This window comes from Canis lupus, chromosome 22 (assembly GCF_048164855.1).
Source record: "Canis lupus baileyi chromosome 22, mCanLup2.hap1, whole genome shotgun sequence".
Classification (NCBI taxonomy): domain Eukaryota; kingdom Metazoa; phylum Chordata; class Mammalia; order Carnivora; family Canidae; genus Canis; species Canis lupus.
This window is the reverse complement of record NC_132859.1, coordinates 17,674,764-17,698,426: the sequence shown is the minus strand read 5'-3', so window position 1 is coordinate 17,698,426 and position 23,663 is coordinate 17,674,764. Positions and strand designations below refer to the sequence as shown.

Genomic DNA, 23,663 nt, shown 5'->3' with positions numbered 1-23,663 from the left:
CTAATAATGGTTACAAGCTGAAACCACTGAAAGCACCCCTGAAAACTTCCCTTTCAGGAAGGTAGAGGAATTAGTGTTACCAGGCTAAGAAGACAGAGGCCTTTATCCGGCCTCATTATTCTCATGATCACCAACCAGTACATCCTTCATAAGAACACCTTGAAAACCAGAGGTTAGAGTGTGTTGTTGTCTGTCCAAGCTTTAGTGGAAGTTCAAACCTCTTCTTTCTTTCTGGAATCTCTGTACATATACAGTTTTACATTTGACGAGGTTTCAATAAGACAATGTATTTGACAGTACACCATAAAATGTAAAATGCTATATAAATATTACCATGAACAACAATTAATAATAATAGCAGGAGGTAAAGGATAAAAAAGTTTTAAAAATTTTGCTGTGGGGGGATCCCTGGGTGGCTCAGCAGTTTAGCACCTGCCTTCAGCCCAGGGCGTGATCCTGGAGACCCGGGATCGAATCCCACATCAGGTTCCCTGCATGAAGCCTGCTTCTTCCTCTGCTTGTGTCTCTGCCCCCCCACCCCTCCCCGTTTCTCTCTTGGTGTCTCTCATGAATAAATAAATAAAATCTTTAAAAATAAAAATAAAAATTTTGCTGTGGAAGTAATAGAACATGAGACAAAAATAAATTCACTAGAAATCTCACCGAAGATCCAGACCAGCTTCTTTCCAAAGTAAATCCATCAAGCGCAGCATCTGGAGTGTCAACATATCTTGTCGTAAATCTAAGGGAGGCAAAATCCTGCTTTATTATAAAGGCATTCCATTATTGTCTAACAACATTAATTCAAGATTAGCTAATTCAGCCAGAATTAACTAAAACCACTGACAAATATTATGCTAATATTTCCCCCAAGTTTTAATGTTTACCATATTTATTTTGTTAAATATTAGGTTTTTTGGTTAGCAATGTGCCTGTAACACTATTCCAGAAATTAAGTTAAATAATATTTTTAATTAAGGCACCTGACTGATTCAGTTGGTAGAGCATGTCATTCTTGATCTTGAGATCAAGGTCATGAGTTCAACCCCATGTTAGGTGTACAGATTACTTAAGAAAAAAACCCTATAGGGACACCTGGATGGCTCAGCAGTTGAGCGTCTGCCTTTGGCTCAAGCCATGACCCGAGATCCGGGATCGAGCCCCACTTCGGGCTCCTTGCAGGGATCCTGCTTCTCCCTCTGCCTCTCTCTCCCTGTGTCTCTCATGAATAAATAAATAAAATCTTTTAAAAAAGAAAGAAAGAAAGAAAGAAAGAAAGAAAGAAAGAAAGAAAGAAAGAAAGAAAGAAAGAAAGAAAGAAAGAAAGAAAGAAAGAAAGAAACCCTATATTTTAAATTGTTTACCACAGGTAAGCTACTATACTAATTGTATGGATACTGTAATACTATGTAATACAATAATGCTGCGTTCAGCATCCACACAATTCACACTATTAATTTTTTTCTTTCCTGGCTATGGTTAGCAATGCATAGGAAGTTCTTAAAAATCACTTAAGTAATTGTATAATGGGTTACAGAACTGTAATAGTTGATATAGTTGATAATAGTTGTAATAGTTGATAATAATTTTCAGCTAACAGAGGGCTGTGAAAGTACTGACTTCCACATAATGACATTCATATGGCCAAATGAGGTTAGAGGTCTAGCAAAACACTACGAGTTCATTTTAAAATACATATAAGCACCTTTACTTATGCTCCTTTAATTACTTTTAATAACCAACATAGAAATACTATAATCCTTATGGATATGGAGAACCTGAATTTTATGTGACTTGTCTATAATCATACAACTAACAAGTGTGGTTGTCATAACTGCCTTCTGGTTGGTGCAATCACCTCAGAGGCAGTTCCTTTTGAAAATATGGGTCAGTAAGATGCTTTACTTAAAATACAAAACTATGGCAGCAATATCAAAATTGCTACGACTGAAACAGAATATACGAATATACTACTGAAAATATTCTCTTGTACTTCACAAGCTTTTTACCAAAGAATTAAACTCTGTATTTTGCAGGAAAAAAGGAAAGATTTAGGTAATGCCAAATTCAACCTTATGACCATTGATAGCTACCTCTTGGTGGCATCTGCTATATATTTACATATATATACTGACAACAAATGAAAAATACTAAGGAATTTAGTAATGTAAAAACCTCAGTACATACCATCACCATTTTTAAAAATCACTCCAACTGAATCCTCACCAAACACTTTGTTGTTGTACACGAGCCACAAAGGCTTCATTTTGGAATCCATGTATTTACACTTTTCAACACTGAAATCAAACAAAGGAAAAATTAGCCCACTTCAACTTAAAGAAATGGCAAGACTGTAATTTTGCCATGATATATTAGACTTGGGGAAAACCCTCACCTGTTTCATTTAGGTCTGTAGAAGTCAGAACTAGAATATTTTCTCTTGGTAAAAGAGCAACTAGGAAGACAGCTTTGGTTGGCATATAGTAATGTCAGATGGGCTAGACTGAAAACCCAGATTTGTCCTTCTCACTACATACATTTAAAATTCCTCTTTTTCTTTCTTTATTCTTCCTTGTGTCATTATACGTAGTCAATAAAAACCAGAATATATCATTGGATTAATATTAGGAATATTATGAGTTCATTCTTGATTTCTTAAAGAGGGATCAATTTTGAACTCTGACATATGGGGGAATACACATCATTACTTTTCCATTAATACTTTTGAAGGGAATTAAAAAGTGAGAAATAATCTTGCAAATTAATTTAAGATCTCATTTTGAAACAGAAAAATAAATTAGTAAATAATAAATAATGGTTGCCAACATTTTGCATACATAGGATCTAACTCTTAGAAACCAATAATATACAAAACAAATTTAATAACATACAATTGAAAGGAAAATAATTTGTAATAACTTTCATGAACCCCACAGGTAAATTTAGATGGTAAACATACATTCTACAGCACACAAGAATAATCTCTGAGAAATTTAAGATTTTCCTTCTTTAAATATATTGTACTTATGGGGGCTAACAGCCCTACTGTTCCTGTAGGGCAGTCACTCAGAAATCCTTTCTGCATTGCTATTTTCATGGAAAATTCACTGTGCACAGCAAAGATAGACACTTACTAGAGTTCTGAAAGTATAACACATGGATTCAGAGGCGACTGCAGGTCAGAGAGGGCTTCCCGGTAAGCATTCTGTTTTAAACAAGTATGCATGGCCTCCTTCCCTTTGGCTTTGTTTAGCTTCACTGCATTCAGTTTGATTAAACTATTTAAAGTTTTTAACTTATTGAGTGCTTCAACCTGAAAGAGAAGTTTTCCCACCAACAAAATTTATTTATAAAAATAATATAAAGCACTATTATATCATGTGATTATATTAATTACCATTCCACTCCTTTCGCCAACACAAACACTTGACAACCAGCCAAAGAAAAATTAGTTCTTGGCTTATGACAAACATACTAGATACAATAGAGTAAAAAACATATTTTTATCACTTATTACTTAAAACACTACTTTTCAAAAATGTTCTTTAATCTTTTTCTTAAATGAAATCTTAAAAATCAGAGAAAAGTAAAGGGATATAGATTGTGGTTAAGAAGATAGTATGACAAAGTACTCAGAACTCTGCAGCTCACTGAGTAGTAGAATTTGAAATACAATCTGAACCACTCCGTGTGGCCAGCTTCAATAGTAAGAGGAAAATCCTGCCATTCAACCTTAATATCTAGTTCTTATCATCACTCTGGTATGACATCTTCTTAATATATTCTGATATTCTTTCTATGAATAATATAAACAAATTACTGTGTAAAAAATATGGTTATAGACAATAGTATTTGTTGTCCAAGTCTATAGTACTTGTTTTTATGAGGTAACTGGCTATCAAAACTTATGCAAATTAGGGACGCCTGGGTGGCTCAGAGTGTGATCAGATTGTGATCCTGAGTCACACACTGGGCTCCCTGCATGGAGACTGCTTCTCTCTCTGCCTATATCTCTGCCTCTTTCTGTTGTCTCTCATGAATAAATAAATCAAATCTTTAAAAAACAAAAAACACTTATGAAAATTAAAAAAAAAATTTATGCAGTTAGTATAAGGTCAATCAACAATGGCCAACTGAATCACAAAATTGTTGTTTAAAAGTTAACTTCATTGTTTAATAACTGGGGTCTTTCCATGTCATGTTACATAAAAATCCATTAGAACAGCGCTGGCCAGCCATAAGTCATAAAAAAAGAGTATTTTATTATTATGTTATTAAAACTGACACAGCTTGTTAATATAAACACAGTTATATTAACATGTAAATTATATATATATAACAAGCATATAAGACATGTATACAACAAACATTATGAACACCTTGGCTTGAATTTCCATGAACAGGAGATTTATTTTACACAATGTTTTCATTTTCAAACTTTGCTTCTATGAAAAGAAACCACTAAGACTCTGTAGGGAGATGAATTCAGTCATGCAGTTTTTATAGACAGGCTGAGGGCTTGCTCACAGGAAACTGGAAGGTTCTATGTAGCTTGATGAAAATCGAGATGGCTGAAGCTTGCCAAGTTAGCCACAGACACTCCATTTCTCAACAGTTTCAGGAGCTGTACAAACACTGGTGAAAAGGGAACCAGTTGAAAAACAGACTGTGCAAACAGGAACTTTTTGAAGTATTTCAAATTTGAATTTCTTCTATGTTTGTACAGTTGGGAATTTTCAGGCCCCATCACTAATTGTGTTGATATTCATTTCCTGGAATAGTGTTGTGAATACCCGTATGGCCATAAGTCAAATACTTCTAAGTGTTTCAACACTCTGTCTTTTCATAGGTTTACAGTGATAACAAGAGCTGCCATGTAAAGAGTATATATAGTCTTCCCCTTGCTACTCATCAATTAAGAGCAAAATTAATATGATCATACATATGTCAGATGTTTGACATTATAAAAGTCAAACTGAGGTTCCCAGAGAATCAAGGAAATGTACGGTGTGGCTTGATCATGAGTGAGGCCAATGACGTAGGACCTCATCAAGTGGAGCCTTTTGGGCTTTGGTAAAAAGTTTGGGGAAGATCCGCTCTACATGCTAGGTGAGACACTACTGGATTTATGAATCAATTAATAAAGTCAATTAAAATTCATTCAGTTGAATTTTTTGTGGCAGCTTCAGGATCTGAAGCAAACTTCCAGTGACATTCAGGGATGAGAAACACAGGTGTGGTACTGTGAACTGTTTTGAATTTACCATCTTTCTTGCCATTTTTCTCTCGGTTCTGAGCTCTGGTCTCTTTGTATCAAGCTCCTGATCAAACTGGTTGTCCTTTATAGGGCAGGTCAGATGGAGTTGGCAGATAGTTCCACCCAGAGCCCAGTTCAGCTGGCAGTTCATTCCAAAGCCCAACTGAGCTGGCAGATGGGTCTGCCCAGAGCTAAGCCCTCGTCTTTCAGAATATAATTTCCCAGGTGGAAAACTCCAATCTTAGTTCTGTCCCTGGATTCCACATTAGAAATTGCTGACAGTTTAGTCTGCAATTCTCCATTTGTTTGAATCCTTCCCCCAGATTCCATTTTGGGAACTGTGGGAGCTGTGATTCTCCATTTTATTTGGAATTAGTCCATATTCCATATTCCTTAGGATTTGCTGGTTTATCCCTTCCCCAGTCCAAGGTTCCATGGAACCGGTAGTGCATAGAGGGATTTCTCTTGGCCAGGACACAGTAACATCTCTTGGTCACTACTGATCTATTAAGGTGCACATGTTTGATTGTCTTGTTTTATATTTATAAAGGCTACTGCTAACAGGGATCTCAGAGGTTAAAAAGCTGCAAAAAATGGGGCAAGCAGTCAAAGGTTGTTAGAGTATCTGTCACTTTAAGAAGCCTCCTGTAATAGGGGTAAGTTGGTCATGGAACGAGTTATACTGACACTAGGTCACCTGCCAACATCAAGAAAATTTCTGTGCAACAAGGTATACTGTAAAACACACCAAAATTCCCAAACCCATCACATCTCCCTTAGGTATTCGTTTGGCTCCAAGAAACCCAAAGGTCTAGCTAAAACAAATAGGATCCTTTAAATCTAAAGAGTTGAGCACACCACCTTTCAGCACAACTGCCTACTTTATGTCTGAGAATTACATGCAGAGGCTGCTTTTAGACAACAGGCTAGAGCAAAAGGAATGTAGAACAAGACAAAAGAGCTCACAGTGGATACCTGGCTGAATACAGACAGGCCCATCAGGCAACCCACCTCAAAATAATCCATAAGCTCTAACTGATCAATGGGCTATTTACAACCAGGCACAGTTATGAAAAACTGGGTAATTCCATAGGTCCCCATACCTCCTCACCTTATCCCTTTAAAAACACTCACTGCCTTGTTGCAGATAGTCTCTCTATGCAGTGTATTCAATAAACTTGTATCTCCTTTGTTCTGCCTTGGTGAATCCTTCCACCATATGCCATAACCTTCTACCCTACAATTGCCCCATGTTTAGGGTTCCCCATCCGATTGGGAGACACAACACAATACAGTCCTGGAAATTTCAGATAGCTAGTAAAATGGCAGTCTTACTAAAGAAAACCTAGAAATATCATGGCCATTATGGGGAAATTTCCAATTAAAGAAAATATTTAAGAAATGCACTTGAGGGGCACCTGGGTGGCTCAGTGATTGAGCATCTCTGCCTTTGGCTCAGGTCGTGATCCTGGGGGCCTGGGATCGAGTCCCACATCAGGCTCCCCATGGGTAACCTGCTTCCCTACATCTCTCTCTGAGTCTCTCATGAATAAATAAATAAAATCTTTAAAAAGAAATGCACTTGAAAGCAAGTGTTCCCAACTCAAATAAATAGAATGGGATATTCACTTATGAGTATGAAGCAGCCTCTAAAAGCTTTCAAAATTCCAAAATAGTTTCAACAAAGGATAAATACAAGAGGCTATTGAAAAATTAAAGAGAAAAAGTATTTAAAACAAAAGATACTGTTTTAAATCTTTGTAAAGATACTGTGGCATAAGACTGTTTTCTCTGGGAGAGAAAGGATCAATAACCACTTGGTCAGGTACTGGAACGAAAGGCTATTGACTGAGGCATAAGACTGACATAATTCCTACTGTTCCCCTCTATTCTTTGGAGTATCCATTCTAATAACCCTCTCTGAACTGCCTTTCCACATTAAAGAGACTATTAAACAGTTAGTTTATAAAATAAGACCAGGCTAAGGCCCATTCTCCTTTATCTTTCATATCTTGCTCAAAGGCTGAACTAAGGGGCCATAGTCAAAGAATTTCTTAAACCCAGGGAGAGAATTCTGTTTTTCTTTTCTTTTTCTTTTTTTAAAGATTTTATTCATTTATTCATGATAGACATGGGGGGGCGGCGGGGGTGGTGGTGGTGTGTGTGGCACAGACACAGACAAAGGGAGAAGCAGGCTCCATGCAGGGAGCCCGATGAGGGACTTGATCCCAGGACTCCAGGATCCACGTCCTGGGCCAAAGGCAGGTGCCAAACCGCTGAGCCACCCAGGGATCCCCAGGGAGAGAATTCTGAAAGCAGATTACCTCTGGAGCCCAGTCAAGAGAGGGAAATAAAATTTCATTGTCCCTTTCATTCCAGTACCTGGCCAAGTGGTTATTGATCCTTTCTCTCCCAGAGAAAACAGTTTCCTTCTTGCTGATCTTGTTTTATATCCTAAGGCTTGGCTTTTGGCTCACTTGAGATATGCAAGTTTTTCTTTCTTTTGGTTATCTTTAGGAGTGACTCTGATCTTGCGAAGATAATATTTTTTGCATCCACTCTGAAGATGCCTCTTAGGTCAATGGAATTGTTTAATACTGCCAGAAACAGTTAACTGTTTGTCAAGGTTGAAACCTGACAAGATATTTGAAAGGACTTAATAACTTTATGATGAGAAATTTGGCCAAACTAGAAGATAATATTCAAAGCTCGACAGGAATTTTTTTTTTTTGGCCTTCTCCCCTACACTTAACCAGAGGGAAAGAAAAACACTCTAACACAGGTGGACAGGTGTGTCACCCTTTGATATCATTTAAGCAGCAACCCAATTCTTTGGGGAACTGAAAAAGCTATCCTTGTTTTACAACTCTAGTCTCTACAGGGCCAGAGATGTTGCTCCAGAAACAACTCAAAATCCAGTAATACTTTTTACCAAACTCAAAACCTCACCTATTTATCTCAGTAGGCTTATAAGTATTATAAATGCTGACTTTAAAAGAACAAAATAGAAGAGCTTGCATTTTTTTTCCCTGTGCCTCTGAGATTATAAATGTTCTACCAGAGTCCTCTCTATTAGACCATCTCTTTGACATGTAAACTTCAGGGAGGTAATTTTTATCAAAAGGGGAAAAAAGGTCATTTGGAACTTGACTAGTCAAGAACATACACAAGGAGGGCGGGGGGTGGGGGTGAATGGGCGACGGGCACTGAGGGGGGCACCTGACGGGATAAGCACTGGGTGTTATTCTGTCTGTTGACAAATTGAACACCAACAATAAATAAATTATTAAAAAAAAAGAACATACACAATTTAAGACTCTTCTCCACAAGTATTAGAAAAAGGTTTAAGCCCCTAAGTAGGTAACCTGAACATCTAACAGAAAAAGAATTTAGAGCCAACTATTTTTTAATAAACGGTGAGTTTTGTGTTATTATACCTAATTTACAGTAGTAATTTAAAACTATAAGCTATCTGTTTGCTTAAATTTGTACTGGTGTGTGTGACCATACATATGTTTTAAATGTGTGGTATTTTCTTCTACCTCCAGACTGTACTGCCAAAATTAATTTGTAGAAGAGCTCCAGCTTAAGAAAAAACAAAACCAAGCACTTACATAAATTTAGTCTTCACAAAATTCTCAGAAATGTAATAGAAACCATCCCAAAAGTTTTTCAAGTTGACAAACTCTAGAATAATTTTTGGTAAATTAAGGGAAGTTTAAGTTCATTTGTTGAGTGGTAACAGGCATGTCTTTAGAGTTATCAACACCTATCTACCTATGTAGATAAAAACTTTTATTCTACCTGAATTTACTGGCTAAATTCATGTATTTCTGTTCTAATTTGTCAGCTGAAAAATAACTTAGAATGATGGATGATTTTGTCTAATGTCTCATGAAGTTTTCATAGGTAAAATAAACATAACTGTTTAGAACAAATGATTTAAACAGATACAAGTGAAATAAGAGTAAAGTTTCTAACAATAATTATATTTTATAATATAGGTACCTTAAAAATAGCTTCCCAAATCTCTGGTAACTTGAAACTTCAGTTTTGCCAAGTTACATAATGGGAATCTGCTGAGTATGTACATCATTTCCAAATAAGAAAATACTGAAATATTAATTACTGAATACAGGTTTATCTCCTTTTGGCTTATTACAGAGAAACTAAAAGATATTTGGGTGTGTTAGTGCACTGGAAAACCGAAAAGGGCATTTGCTTTAGAAATTATGAAACGTATTCATAAACTTAAAAATCTACAGAATGCTGGTGTTAACAGTTCATAATTCCTTCTAGGTTTTCACTAGGAACTAAGGTTTCTAAAGATTAAGAATTCTATAATTAATATATGCAATTTAAGCTAACAGAAATAAGGGAAACATCTCCATATACAAAGAAAGCAAAATGTGCTTTTGGTAAAAGAAAGTATGAGAAAAGAAACGTTTTTGAGGGGAAAAAAGTTGTAGATATTTTATGAAAAAAGAAACCTTTGGAAAGGAATTTTACGTGTGGTCAGGACTAAAACTGGAATGGGTAGGTTTTAATATCATAAGTAAGCTGGTGTAAAATTAGAATTTGGTTTTCTGGGTTTTTTTAATATTTTTTATCTACTTTTGATAACAGACTGTGAAGTTTCTTCATCTTTAAGTGATCTGCCTAGAAAATAAAGATACTGTGCTTTATCAAAATAATTTCCTGTGGTTGCTCTCTTTAAGAAAACGGAGTCTTCTCAATATTAAAAGAGCTAAGTTTTGCTAATAGATAATGATTAAGCGTCATCATGATTTGTGATCCTATTTACCCAGTGCGTTAAAACATTTTTCCCCCACAAACTTCCCAAAATCAAATTATAAATGTTCTTTTTGGGGAGACATGGGTGGCTCACTTGGTTGAGCATCTGCCTTTCGCTTGGGGTGTGATACCGGGGTCATGGGATCAAGTCCCACATTGGGCTCCCTGCAGGGAGCCTGTTTCTCCTCTGCCTCTCTCTGTGTCTCTCATGAATAAATAAATAAAACCTTAAAAAAAATGTTCTTTTTGATGTGGAAGAAAATTTGGGGGGACACCTAAGTGGGTCAGCCAGTTATAACTACTTTGGAATTTTTCCAAAGGACCTCCTGAAACATTTCAAGGGATCTGTTATACTGATTAGGCTTATTTGATATTTAAATTACATAGAAAATATTGTCAAACAATAGAAAACTTTCTGTACGCTGTATTTGTGTTCTAAATATTATGTGACATTCCTAGAAATCTGGTATGTCCTGGTATAATACTGTTACTTTAATTCTGATTATCTTAAAAGGTTTCTGACATCCTCTGGGACCCCAATGAAAAACGGCAAAAGTAAACTATCTTCTTACTGTTATAGCCTTACGTTCTGAAATTGCTGTCATTAAAATTGAGGTTCACACTAAAAGGATTAAACCTGAGTATCAGAGAAATGCCCCAGCATTCATGCAAAAGCAACAGCAATACAATCTATAGATTGTGGCACATGTGGAAAAAATCCATTCTGCTTCTGCAAAACCTGTCCCTTACTCACAGAATGTTGCCATCCTGATGGACTTTTAAAATGGCTACAGTCTGCTCCTGAATTAGAAAAATTAAGATGGGTAAGCAATAGCTCTTAAGTTAAACAGTTTGAGGCTATGGGAAACCCAAGATGGCTGCTTGGTTCTTGCAGACTCCCTGGCAAACCCCATTTTTTTAGTTTTTGCATTCTTTAACCCACCATAATGCATTTAAGATGACCCAAGTCATCTTATTGGTAAGTCATCTTTACCAATAGGGATTGGTAAAGACACTCTTATTAAACTGCAAACACAGGGGGTACTTGGGTGGCTCAGTGGCTGAGCATCTGCTTTTGGCTCAGGTTGTGATCCTGGGGTCCTGGGATCGAGTCCCACATTGGCTCCATGTAGGGAACCTGATTCTCCCTCTGCCTCTCTCTGTGTATCTCTCATAAATAAATAAATAAAATCTTAAATAAATAAATAGCAAACACAGTCTATCAGCAATGTCTGACCTGTCAGATCCATAATCTGAGAATAAATATTTTTGTTCCCAGAGATCTCAGACCTCCTCCCTCTGAACCTTTTGAACACCTGTAGATGACTTCATTCAATTGCCACTTAGTATGGGTTATCAATATGTTGTTATTGTATATATGTTTTCCAGATTGGCTGAAGCTTTCCCAAGCTCCAAGGCTAATGCCCTCACAGTGGCAAGAAATTGTGAGGAAATGTATTTCCCACTTGTGGTATACCTTCCACAATATCCAGTGATGGAGGCCTCCACTTCACTGGACAAATCACATGAGGTTAATGAAAACCTCACAAACTTCTTAGAATTAATATCGTCCCTATCATCTTCAATTATCAGGCAAGGCTCAGAGAACTAATGGGATTCTGAAACTTAAAATTTCTAAACTTGCCTACACTACTGGAATTTCCTTGCCTACGGTATTATCTCTGATGTTGCTGACTGTTAGTAGTTACCCCTTTAGGAAACAAACTTACTCCACATGTGACAGTCACCAGCAGGCCAATGTAATTGGTATACAGCCTTATGCTGATCCCCTGTTGTTTCAATGCTATTAAGACCAGCTACTATAAATTTCTAATATCTTATGCTCAAGCTTATCATCAATGGGTTAAAGAAGACTTCTTGAATCCCAATTGGTCACAGTATAGAGCTTGGTGACTGGTTATTCTGGAAATGTCATCAGAGGAGGACAGCCCTCAAGCCTCATTGGAAGGGACCTTACCAAGTGCTCTTGACCACTACACTGCTGCAAAACTAAAAGGTATTAAGCCTTGGGTATATAACTCATAGCTAATGGAGGTTCACCTCCAACCTGGACAGATGCTGGCAACTTCTAAGACAAATTGATGAGGAAGCAAAGTAGCTGATGTCAAGGCAGACTGCTTCTTCCCAAGATGACAGATCAAGACTATAAATTTTAACTGAACAGGAACCTTTTCTCTTTCTCCTTTCTTTTACTCTGGCATTACCCTGGAAAGAAAATGCCCTCATCTCTTTCTCCCCAGGCCACTGCTTAAGGGAGGTAAACTCTGGAATTTACAATAGCCTTTTATTTCAGGCAAGGAGAAAATCTAACTGGGCCCCTAACTTTTCACAGACAAAATAAGACATCTCATTGGGTGACTCCTCTGAAGTTACATTGTTGAGTTAGAAAGGACTTGCCAGGAGGCTTTCATGATTCAGGATTCATTCCTCTTGGCAGGTCCCTACTTCCCTGGTTAGGAATAAATGTAAATGAGTCTATGATCAGGAACTTCTTCTCAACTCTTGAAAAGTACTGCAGAATCTGCTGCTAAAGCAACAGAGGCCCAACAATCATCCTTAGACTCCTTAGCCAAAGCTGTTCTTGATAGTAGAACAGTCTTCAATTACCTTTTAGCTGAGCAAGGAGGTATCTCTGCTGTGACCAACACTACTTGCTATATCTGGGATTAACATTTCTTAGGAAGCTGAAATTCAGTTATATCAGACCACAGATCAAGCTACTTGGCTTAAAAGGGTAACTCCTTCAACAGGGTCTTTCCTTGACTGGTTTGGGTCTTGGGGACCATAGCTCCAAAATGCACTCCAAACACTGGGAATTATCCTACTTATAGTTATCATAATAATCTCTCTGGTACATTGTATTTTCTCACAAATTTTAAATGTGTATTTGTTAGCCACTAAGCATCAAGGACTGGAATGTCAAAAAGAAAAAAAAAAAGAAGAAGAAGAAGAAAGAGAATGACTGACTTCTAACCTATGAATACCATAGGGATTAAGCAAAAATATCCTAATCTATGGATAATGGATACCATATAAAAGAAACAATAAAAACTTCAAGAACTTCAGAACAGTATCTGATAGTGGAACTAATACTTTAAATTTTGATCATATCTTTACATTAAGCAGAGAGCCTGATCAAAATGGAAATGTTAAAAGAAACTGACAGGCCTCAAATGCTAGGCCAAGTCACCAAGCTGGGGCTTAATACTTAACCTTAATTGCAATTTCAAGCTTCCCCCAAAGTGAAGTCTTTTATTTTTTTTTAATTAATTAATTTATTTGAGAAAGAGAGAAAGAGCAGGGAGGGGGAAGGTGCAGAGGGAGAGGGCAAGAAAAACTCAAAGACTCAATGTTGAGCACAGAGCCCTACACAGGGCTCAATCTCACAACCCCAAGATCATGACCTGAGCCAAAACCAAGAGTTGGCCAGTTAATTGACTGTGCCACTCAGGTGCCCCCTTTTCTTTCTCTTTCTTTTTTTTTTTTTTTAAGATTTTATTTATTTATTTTGAGAGACAGAGCACATGCACATGAGTACAGAGAGGAGCAAGAGGGAGAAAGAGAATCCCAAGCAGACTCCATGCTAAGCACAGAGCCCAACACAAAGTTGATCTTACTACCCTGAGATCATGATCTGAGCTGAAATTAAGAGAGTTGGATGCTTAAGTAACTGAACCACCCAGGTGCCTCCTGCCCCTGCCCCAGAAGTGTGGTCATAACAGTCAGGAATTTTCTGGTCAGCATCAATAAGGTAATCTGTCCTTCCCAGCCCCTCAAAGGAAAATGAGGAAATTCATTTAATAAGACCCTCTCTGTCCTTCCTCCTAAGGGAAGGTAACTTTACTAAAACAATAATTTCTTTTCCTAATTGTCCCACTCCATTTTGGCCTATAAAATCTGTCTATTTTGCAACTTGAAGTCCCCTTTACTAGATTAGCTAGGTGGGACACTGCCCAATTCATAAATCATTTAATAAAGCTAATTAGATAGTTGAAATAATTTTGAATTTTATTTTCCACGTAATAAATATTACTTCAGAGATTTTAAAGATGGAAATGGCGTAATACATCTACATTTTTAAAATGTCACTTTATCTCCTGTGCAGAGAAGGGTGTGTGTGTGTGTGTGTGTGTGTGTGTGTGTAAAGATGGAAACACAGGGTGCAATTTAAGAAGTTAATGAAGACATCCAGGTGAGAGAAGATAGTGGATTGGACAAGGACAGTAACCATGAACACAAGAGACATTGATGGGTATGAGATATATCTAAGAGGACTATAAAATTAAGGGGACTAATAGTATTCATTTCATATAGCTGTGAAGAATAAATGGCCCATAAGAAATGGTGAGTAGGGATCCCTGGGTGGCGCAGCGGTTTGGCGCCTGCCTTTGGCCCGGGGCATGATCCTGGAGACCCGGGATCGAGTCCCACGTCGGGCTCTCGGTGCATGGAGCCTGCTTCTCCCTCTGCCTGTGTCTCTGCCTCTCTGTCTCCCTCTGTGTGACTATCATGAATAAATAAAATCTTTAAAAAAAAAAAAAAAGAAATGGTGAGTAAATGTTAGCTATTATTACCACCATTAATGGGCATTCCAAAAGGATCAGATAATAGCTGTTTTAACACAAATGAATAATCATAACGCAATCATAATATAATAATATATTACGCATATATAATATAAATCCATAAAAAGCTATGGATGTTTCTTTGGCAATGCAAATGAGTTAGAGAAGTGTAACAGAACTGGAAATTACTACAAGGATCTTATATAAAAGAGTGGACACCAGAGAGGTATAGAAATGAATAGGGTAAGAGTGAGGAAACAAATGGCCTTCAAATGAGATCGAGAGGTTGGAAACTATATCAAGGCAGGGGAATCTTTTCCATCAGACAAAAAACAATGCATCAAAAAGCAAAGTCTGGAAGAGATTTTTTAACTCTACAAAAGATTTCATCTAAGTGGACTGAATATACTGATTCAGATTCTATCAGCTAGATGTAGCTACCTTGCTAATAACTTCCTAGTCATATACATACAGAACTTTGGAAAGTACACTTCACTGATCACTTTGCTTGGAAAGAGAAATGGCCATGTGATTATATACCAATTCATGAGCTGTGACCAAAGCTTGGCTCATAGTCAGGGACCCAGAAGGAACATGAGTAGAAAATTAGTGACAAGGAAATCTGGGGGAAGAGATATATAATAATCCTCTCTGAATAGCTAGGAAAAAGGAAAAAAAAAAAAAAAGATATGTGTCTCCCTGGATGTTCACCAAAGGAGGCCTTTGGAAGAGGATTTTTATAATCAAGTGGATAGGATGGCTTGTTCTGTGGATACAGTCAGATTCCCCAACCAAATCTGTCATCACCAAAAGGGGTTCATGAACAAAGTGGTCAAGATGGCAGGGATGGAGGTTATGCATGTGCTCAGCAATATGGACCTCCACTCTCTAAAGCCTACCTGTCTCTGACCATTGAGAGCCTGCTCTGACAGCAGCAGAGACTAATACTGAGATCCCAATATAGCACCACTTACCTGGGATGGTCAGCCAACTATCTGGTGATAGGATGATTACACTAGACTGCTTCCACTATGGAAGGGGCAATATTTTATTCTTACTGGAACAGACACTTTAACTTTGGATATGGATTTACCTTCCTTGCATGCAATGTTTCTGCCAAACTACCATTGGTGGAATCACAGGACACTTTATCCACCATCATGGTATTCCATACAGCATTGCTTCTGATCAAGAAACTCATTTCATAGCAAATGAAGTGTTAACAACAGGGGCATGTTCATGGTTTTCACTAGTCTTACCATGTTCCCTATTAATCTGAATAGCTAGCTTGAGAGAAGAGTGAAATGGCCTTTTGAAGACTAACTTATAGTACCAGCTAGGTGGCAATACCTTTCAGGACTTGGTCAAAGTTCTCCAGAAAACTATATACGCTCTGAGTCAGCATCTAATATATGACACTCTTATTCCCAGGACTCAATGGTCGTGAAATCAAGGTTTAAAAATGGAAGTGGTACCATTTGCCATTACCCCTAGTAACTCACTAGCAAAATTTCTGGTTTCTTTTCCTGTACCCTCATGCTTTACTGGCACAGAGGTCTTAGTTTCAGAAGAAAGAAAGAATGATTTCAATGGGAGACATGGCAATGATTCTACTGAACTGGAAGACTCCAACCACTCTAAGCTCCTTATATCCTTGAATCAACAGGTAAAGAAGGGCATTATGAGGGTCGCCTGGGTGTCTCAGTGGTTGAGCATCTGCCTTCGGCTCAGGGTGTGATCCCAGGATCCAGGATTGAATCCCACATCGGCTCCCTGCATGGAGCCTGCTTCTCCCTCTGCCTGTGTCTCTGCCTCTCATGAATAAATAAATAAAATCTTAAAAAAAAAAAAAAATAAGAAGAAGGGCATTATGATACTGACTGAAGTGACTGATCATGAATACCAAGGGGAAATTGGCCTACTACTCCATAGATATAAGGAAGAGTATGTCTAGAATAAAGGAGATCTTTTCTTAGTATATCCATGTCCTGTGATTAAGACCAATGGACAATTACAAGCTAACTTAGGTAGGACTACTAATGACCTGGACCCTTCAAGAATGAAAGTTTGGGGTGGGGGAGAATGAAGGTTTGGAGGGCTCCTTGGGAGGCTCAGTTGGTTATGGAGCTAATTCTGGCTCAGTCTTGATCTCAGGGTCCTAGGATCGAGCCCTGTGCTTATCCAAGAGTATGCTTATCCCTCTCCCTTTCTGCCTCGGCACACCACCCCCCGCCCTCGCCATGTATGCATGGTCTCACTCTCTCAAATAAATAAAATCTTTAAAGAAGAAAAAAAAAAAAAGAATGAAGGTTTGGGTCAACCCAGCAGGTCAAGAACCACCAGTGAAATGCTTATTACTAAAGGCAGAGGGAATACAGAATGGGTTGGAAGAACGTAGTAATCAATACCAGCTATGACCACATGACTGGTTACAGAAATGGGATTAACTATTATGAGTATCTCCTCCTTGTTTTGGTATGCATATGTTTGTGTGTGTGTATGCGCATGCCATATGTAGATACAGAGAATCTTTGTTTCCTTCCCACTCTTTTCCTTTATCATATAACATAAGATGTACTGACTTTATACTGGCTTTATATCATAGTATTTAAGTGTTACTTTTACATCATACCATTTAATTTACCGAGAAACAAGGAGAAAAGTAGACACCATTCAAGGATATTACTTCCTGTTCTGGGAAAGAGCTTAGTGTATTTTTTATTGTACTGGGTAATTTTATCATCTTAGGGGGAATTCTGAACTTGAGTCTTTATTTAGAAATTAAATATGGTTTTCAGAGCTGTGTATACATGCCAAGTTGATCTGTGATGGTTAATTTTAGGTAACAACTTGACTGGGCCACAGAGTGCCCCAAATATTTGGTCCAGCATCATTCTAGGTAGGTCTGTAAGGGTGTTTTTGGATAAAATAAACATTCAAATGGGTAGACTGAGTGAAGCAGATTGCCCTTCCCAATATGAGTGGATCTTATCAGAACCTGTTAAGTTATGAATAGAATAAAAAGGTAGAACTTCCAACAACTAAGAAGGAACTCTGCCTGTCTGTGCCTTGAGCTACACACAGGTTTTTTTTCCTGCCTGGAACTAAATAAAACTCCTTCGGTGTTAAGCTTGTCTGCTTTCAGACTAGAACTTCAGCATCAGTTCTCCTGGTTTGCTTAATTGAAGACCTCAGGACTTTTCAGCCTCCGTAATCACAGAAGCAATTCTTTATAATAAATCACAACATCACCGTCCTCTTCTGCTTCACTCTCTATACAGCTAACCCTTAAATAAAGGGTTATAGGTACTGACTCCACCTCCAGCCTCATGCAGTCAAAAATCTGCATATAACTTTTGACTCCCCAAAAACTTAACTACTAATAGCCTACTTTTGACGGGAAGCCTAACCAATAACATAAACTGTCAATTAACATATTTTGTACATTATCTGTATCATATATTATATTCTTACAAAAAAAGTAAGCTAGAAGAAAGAAAATATTAAGAAAATCATAGAGGGCAGCCCCAGTGGCTCAGGACTTTAGCGCCGCCTTCAGCCCAGGGCATGATCCTGGAGTCCTGGGATTGAGTCCCACATCAGGCTCCCTGCACAGAACCTGCTTCTCCCTCTGCCTGTGCCTCTGCCTTTCTCTCTCTCTCTCTCTCTCTGTCTCTCTCTGTGTCTCTCTGTGTCTCTCACGAATAAATAAAATCTTAAAAAAAAAAAAGAAAACCACAGAGAAAATAATTTACTGTACTGTATCAAAAAATCAGTGTATATATAAATGGACTCATGTTCAAATTTATGTTGTTCAAGGGTCAACCATACACATACACAAACACCCGTTTCTCTGTAAAACACTAATACACTCTTCACTGAACTAACACCATCTAAGACCATCAAAACCTTCAAGCGTCACCTCCACTGTGAACTCTTCCCTAATGTCCTACATTTGGTTACATGCCTCTCTTTTGTGCTTCCATAATATTCCCTTAACAACACTTCTATCATAGCACTTAATCACTGATTTGTACACCTTCTCTATGGGATATAAACTCCTTGATAACAATAACATAACTATATTCACTTCACATTACCAGTACCTAACACAAACCCTGGCATATACTAAATTATGAGTAAATATATACTAAACCATTAAGAAAACCTTCTTCTGTTTATTTAGAGGATAGTCAATTCAAGAAAAATTACTGTTCAAGAACAAAAGCATACTGTTGCTACCTGTCAGTGAAGGATGCTGACATGAAGCCAGAATGGCTTCAACAACAGAAGGGTTGTTTTATTTTGATGCCAGAAATGCTCTCATTTCAACCTTCAGGGGACAAACGACTGACCAGCAAATCAAGCCTGGGCCATGGTTATGCTCCTCACTTGCAAGCAAACTATTAAACAATCATTACTGGGACACCTGGGTAGCTGAGTGGTTGACCATCTGCCTTTGGCTCAGGTAGTGATCCTGGGGTCCTGGGATTGAGTACTGCATCAGGCTACCTGCATGAAGCCTGTTTCTCCCTCTGCCTGTGTCTCTGCCTCTGTGTGTGTGTCTCTCATGAATAAATAAATAAAATCTTTTTTAAAAAATTAAATAAACCATCGTCATTTGCAATTATTTAGCTGTATAAATCAAGATTGTCTCCAAAACAAAAGAAATAAGTGGATACTGAGACTACAATTGTTAATAATAGTCCCAGATTTTGAAATTCTGTATTTAGTATAACAGCTTCATGGTTCTGTTTAATGGCTTATATTTTATTTTAGTTTCAAAACACCATTATACTGATAAAATTACATTGTTGTCTCTTTTATACAGTGGATCTGTGTTTAGGTTTTGATTTATAAAAGAGAGTTGTGGTGCTAAAAAGTTGTGACAACCCCTGCTGTAATAAAAAGTTAAGTTTTATACCTGGACAGAGTTAAATTTATTTTTTTTAAAAGATTTTATTTATTTATTCAAAGAAATGCAGAGAGAGAGAGAGAGAGAGAGAGGCAGAGACACAGGCAGAGGGAGAATCAGGCTCCATGCAGAGAGCCTGACATGGGACTCGATCCAGGGTCTCCAGGATCACACCCTGGGCTGCAGGCGGCGCTAAACCTCTGCGCCACCGGGCTGCCCTGGACAGACTTAAATTTAAAACTTATTCCTGTCACTTAACAGTTGTGGGATTATAGACAAGCTACTTAATCTCTTACAGCCTCTGTTTTCCTCCTTGTCAAATCCAGACAGTATTGGCAACTACTGTGGTGCAGTATTAGGAGAGTAAAGTAATATACTTAAGACACTCAGTATGTTTCCTTGCATATAAGCATTTGATATCTGACCTATCAATATCACTAATATCTCATCACCTGCAATGATTAGAAAATGAAGACCTGGAAAGAAGATAAGGGACTGCAGGCCTATATATACATATATAAATATATATATATATATAGTTTGAAAAAGCAGCTTGAGGATTCTGAATTCTAGATCCTACAACAACAATGGACTTAGGTGTCAAAATATCTCAAACTAAAACATATGCAGAATATATGAATCATAAATACTATACTAACTGGACAGAGTAACTCAGAGATATGAAAAAACAGGGTCTAAAAATTTCATGACCTTTGTCACCATCACCATCAAACCCATTGTTAAGCATGTCTAAATAAGTATTTCCTATTAAAATGTAAGGCATGTTTTTTAATACAGATACTATGAGGAATCAGTAATTTTGAGGGGAGCACTCAATGTTCCAAGTTTGTTGACACTTCACTTCTTGACTTAAATTTTAATTTAAAAATGTATTAATTAGGTTTAGTTACTGAAACCTCTATGAAATAATGTAACATGAGAAACACCATATGATACAATTTATCAAATACAATGTGGCAAGCTGAACATGAAGATTAAAAAAACTTGATACCTGCTTGGAAAGCACTTTCATGTGCCCTACGCTTCCCCGGCAATATGCTTCAAGGATGACACCAAACTGTACTGAGACAGCAGGGATATGCACTTCTGACCTACAAATAAGTTAATAATATTAAGATGGGTTGTTTATAAAACACTTCAGATCACCAAATAAAAATACCAACTTCATATTCTATTATCAAATAAACTTTTAATACTGATCAAAAAACAGAAGAAACATGATCTTGTTCACAACTATTAGTGGGATGGTCAACTCCCCAAGTCTTTAAACACCATAGTTCAAAACCATGTGTGATTTTGTAATTAGTTATTTTTTTTTATTCAAAACACCCAAAATTTTCACATCTTACTTGATTTTCACAGTTGAAATGGCAATACTGCCAATTAAAAGACAATAAAGTAAAACACAAAGATCTGACTCATATCATACAACTGACTAAACCCTCAATTATACAATTTTTTTTTCAGCTAAAGAATGCCATACATGTTTGAAAAAGGAAGGAACACCATGTTTTGTTATTCCTTGGGGGGCTTAAAAATAGGAAGATTGAACTGTATGAAAAGATGACTAATTAAAAAAAAGAAAGGAAAAACCTCTATGAGTAAATAGGAAGTCAAGATTCAGAAATGTAACCCCCAGAATTAACATCAAAAAAAAAACAGAGCTTATTTTTCTTAAGAAGTTTACCTAAAATGGAGGAAAGTCATATTTTTCTGACGATCACTGATTTTAATACTCTGAAGTCCAGATGAAAACGACAAAAATGTGTGAGTACAGAGTCAGAAATGAGGATTCAACAATTTCCCCAGAAACAGAAGGATTTTAGTTATCCTTCCTGATTTTACCCCAATATAAACTCGCTGAAATAAGACTCCTATATTTCTGAAAATGACCTAATAAAGCAGTTGAAAATGTTGCTGCTGTTACACAAAAACTTTAAAACCTCTACCTGTTAGTAGCAATGATATTAATACCAAAGCCTTTCAAAAGGAGTCCGCAGATCTGATTTTAGCCCAAATATGTTCTAAGTACACAATAAGTACACCTGACTAGAAAATAGCAATACATTATTAGTTTCAGTTAAAATATCAAGGAGGCTTGGTGGAACACTTATCTGAATTACTTTGCCAAATCCTGAAAATTAAGAATTGAGTATGAAGAAACAGAAGACATCAAAAAGCGTGTAAATGTTATATATGGCTCAGGAACAACTACAGCAGCTGATGGATAGACTAAATGTTGCATGTTATTCTGATTTATATTTACAAAAGCACGAAGTAGACGCAAATTAAAAAATAAAAAAGACTTACCTAAGGTGCCAAAATAGAAACTGCCCTATCCTCCGATTAGCAAGCGCTCTTTCTAATAGGAATCTAGACAGGGCACAATCAAGAAAAGGCTCATATTTTAAAACTTGCACCAGTTGTAAAAGATACTGAGAGAGTTCTTCATCACTAAAAGAAACAAAAGACAGATAAGTCACTCAACAACCAGTGCCAAAAAAAGATCCCTTCCTATCAAGCTATCAAATACTAACTTACTGAAACACAGTGGTCCTTTTGGGTCAGGCTTATGGCATGCTTACATTCACTATTCCACTGCTAAAATAACACAAAAAAAGCTCAAAATTTCCTGTGGGGAGGAGGGGAAATGGAAAGGAAAGAAGTAAAGAACAGGTTTATAGGGCATTTCAATTAAATTACCTAGGTTGATACGATTAATGATTGCATTTATAATCAGCCCAGAGCTTCTATAAAATCAGGTACCTTAATACTGATTACTCATCATGCTGGAAAAGTTATATTCTCAACCAGTTTTTTTTTTAAATAAAAATTCCATTAGTAATTTAACAATTTATTTTCCTGTATCATTAGGGTTAGGTAATTCCTTTTCCCAGATAGTCAGTGAACATTAAAATATTAACTTTAAACTATTTAAAGGATAATGAAATGAGTATATGTGTAAGTGGGAACGGATTCCCTGAATTAATACAACATAATATTGTAATTAAATAAGCTGAATTAATTAAGGTTAGTGGTTCTCTGTTTTCTGCCTATCTCCAAACCATTCACATGTAAACACATTCTCATCAAAGGCAATTCCAATGGTCAGGTAAGATAGGAATCCCAAGTCCCCTACTTGCTAACTATAGTCTTGGGCAATAAATGGTTAAAAAAATCTAATGCAGATCTGGGACTGAAACCCAGGGCACTACATTAAAAAAATACTCAGAAGTAGAAAATTTATCATAGGAAAGTCAATCAGAATTAGCCATATGGAACATGGAGAGCACAACAATCTCCTCCTGGGGATCTATACATTAAAAAAAAAACAAACAAACAAACAAAAAAAAAACACTTGGCTAAAAGGGGGCTGGGTAGCCCCTTCCCCTCAGGTCTCCAATGCAACTAGGAACCTCATTTTTAAAAAGTGTTCAACAATCTAAAGTTTATTGTAAAATCTATGCCCTTTATAAAACTTAGAAATGGTGTAAAAGATAGAAAGGAAGTATAGAAACAGAAGGAGGCTTCCTCTTTCCTTATACTTCAAACTTCACTCCCCTAAAAAAACAACTATAGAAGAATTTGTGTATTTCCTTTGGACATCACATGACCTGAAACATATATGACTTTTAAAAAGAAGAAAAAGGATTAACAGTATCCATAATTTTCTGAGAACTTCTATTTTTCAAATAACCATACAGTATAATCTTCATTCTTGAGACTAGAAATAGATAAATCTGAAAATGCCCATTCTCTGAGACGGTCTCAATAATGACATTTCTTCAAATAAAGTTCATAGATTTTCACACATGTACTGGCCAAAGAGAACTCTACAAGCATGTTCACTGTAGCACTGTTTATAACAGGAAAGTCTGGAGAAAACAAAATGTTCCTCAATATGGAGTAAATAAGATATATCCCTATGAAAGAATATTTCAGAGTAGTGAAGGGAATGAACTATATTTATATGTAATTAGAAAGAAAGGGATCCCTGGGTGGCGCAGCGGTTTGGCTCCTGCCTTTGGCCCAGGGCGCGATCCTGGAGACCCAGGATCGAATCCCACATCAGGCTCCCGGTGCATGGAGC

At 37.1% G+C, this 23,663-nt stretch overlaps 2 protein-coding genes across 6 annotated transcripts in view; one reads left to right on the top strand and one right to left on the bottom strand.

Annotated features, from left to right (window-relative positions):
- PIK3CB (phosphatidylinositol-4,5-bisphosphate 3-kinase catalytic subunit beta) overlaps positions 1-23,663 on the bottom strand; it is a 203,873-nt gene that overhangs the window by 25,113 nt on the left and 155,097 nt on the right. For all 3 annotated transcript variants that reach the window (XM_072792544.1, XM_072792546.1, XM_072792547.1), the window contains 5 exons: positions 21,884-22,027; positions 20,565-20,664; positions 3,135-3,313; positions 2,188-2,297; positions 664-742 (listed from right to left, as the gene is read on the bottom strand). In XM_072792544.1, the coding sequence (XP_072648645.1) occupies positions 664-742; positions 2,188-2,297; positions 3,135-3,313; positions 20,565-20,664; positions 21,884-22,027 (612 nt within the window). The remainder of the gene's footprint in view (positions 1-663; positions 743-2,187; positions 2,298-3,134; positions 3,314-20,564; positions 20,665-21,883; positions 22,028-23,663) is intronic.
- Positions 1-23,663, top strand: part of FAIM (Fas apoptotic inhibitory molecule) — a 118,944-nt gene that overhangs the window by 53,371 nt on the left and 41,910 nt on the right. The gene's annotated exons all lie outside the window — the stretch shown is intronic.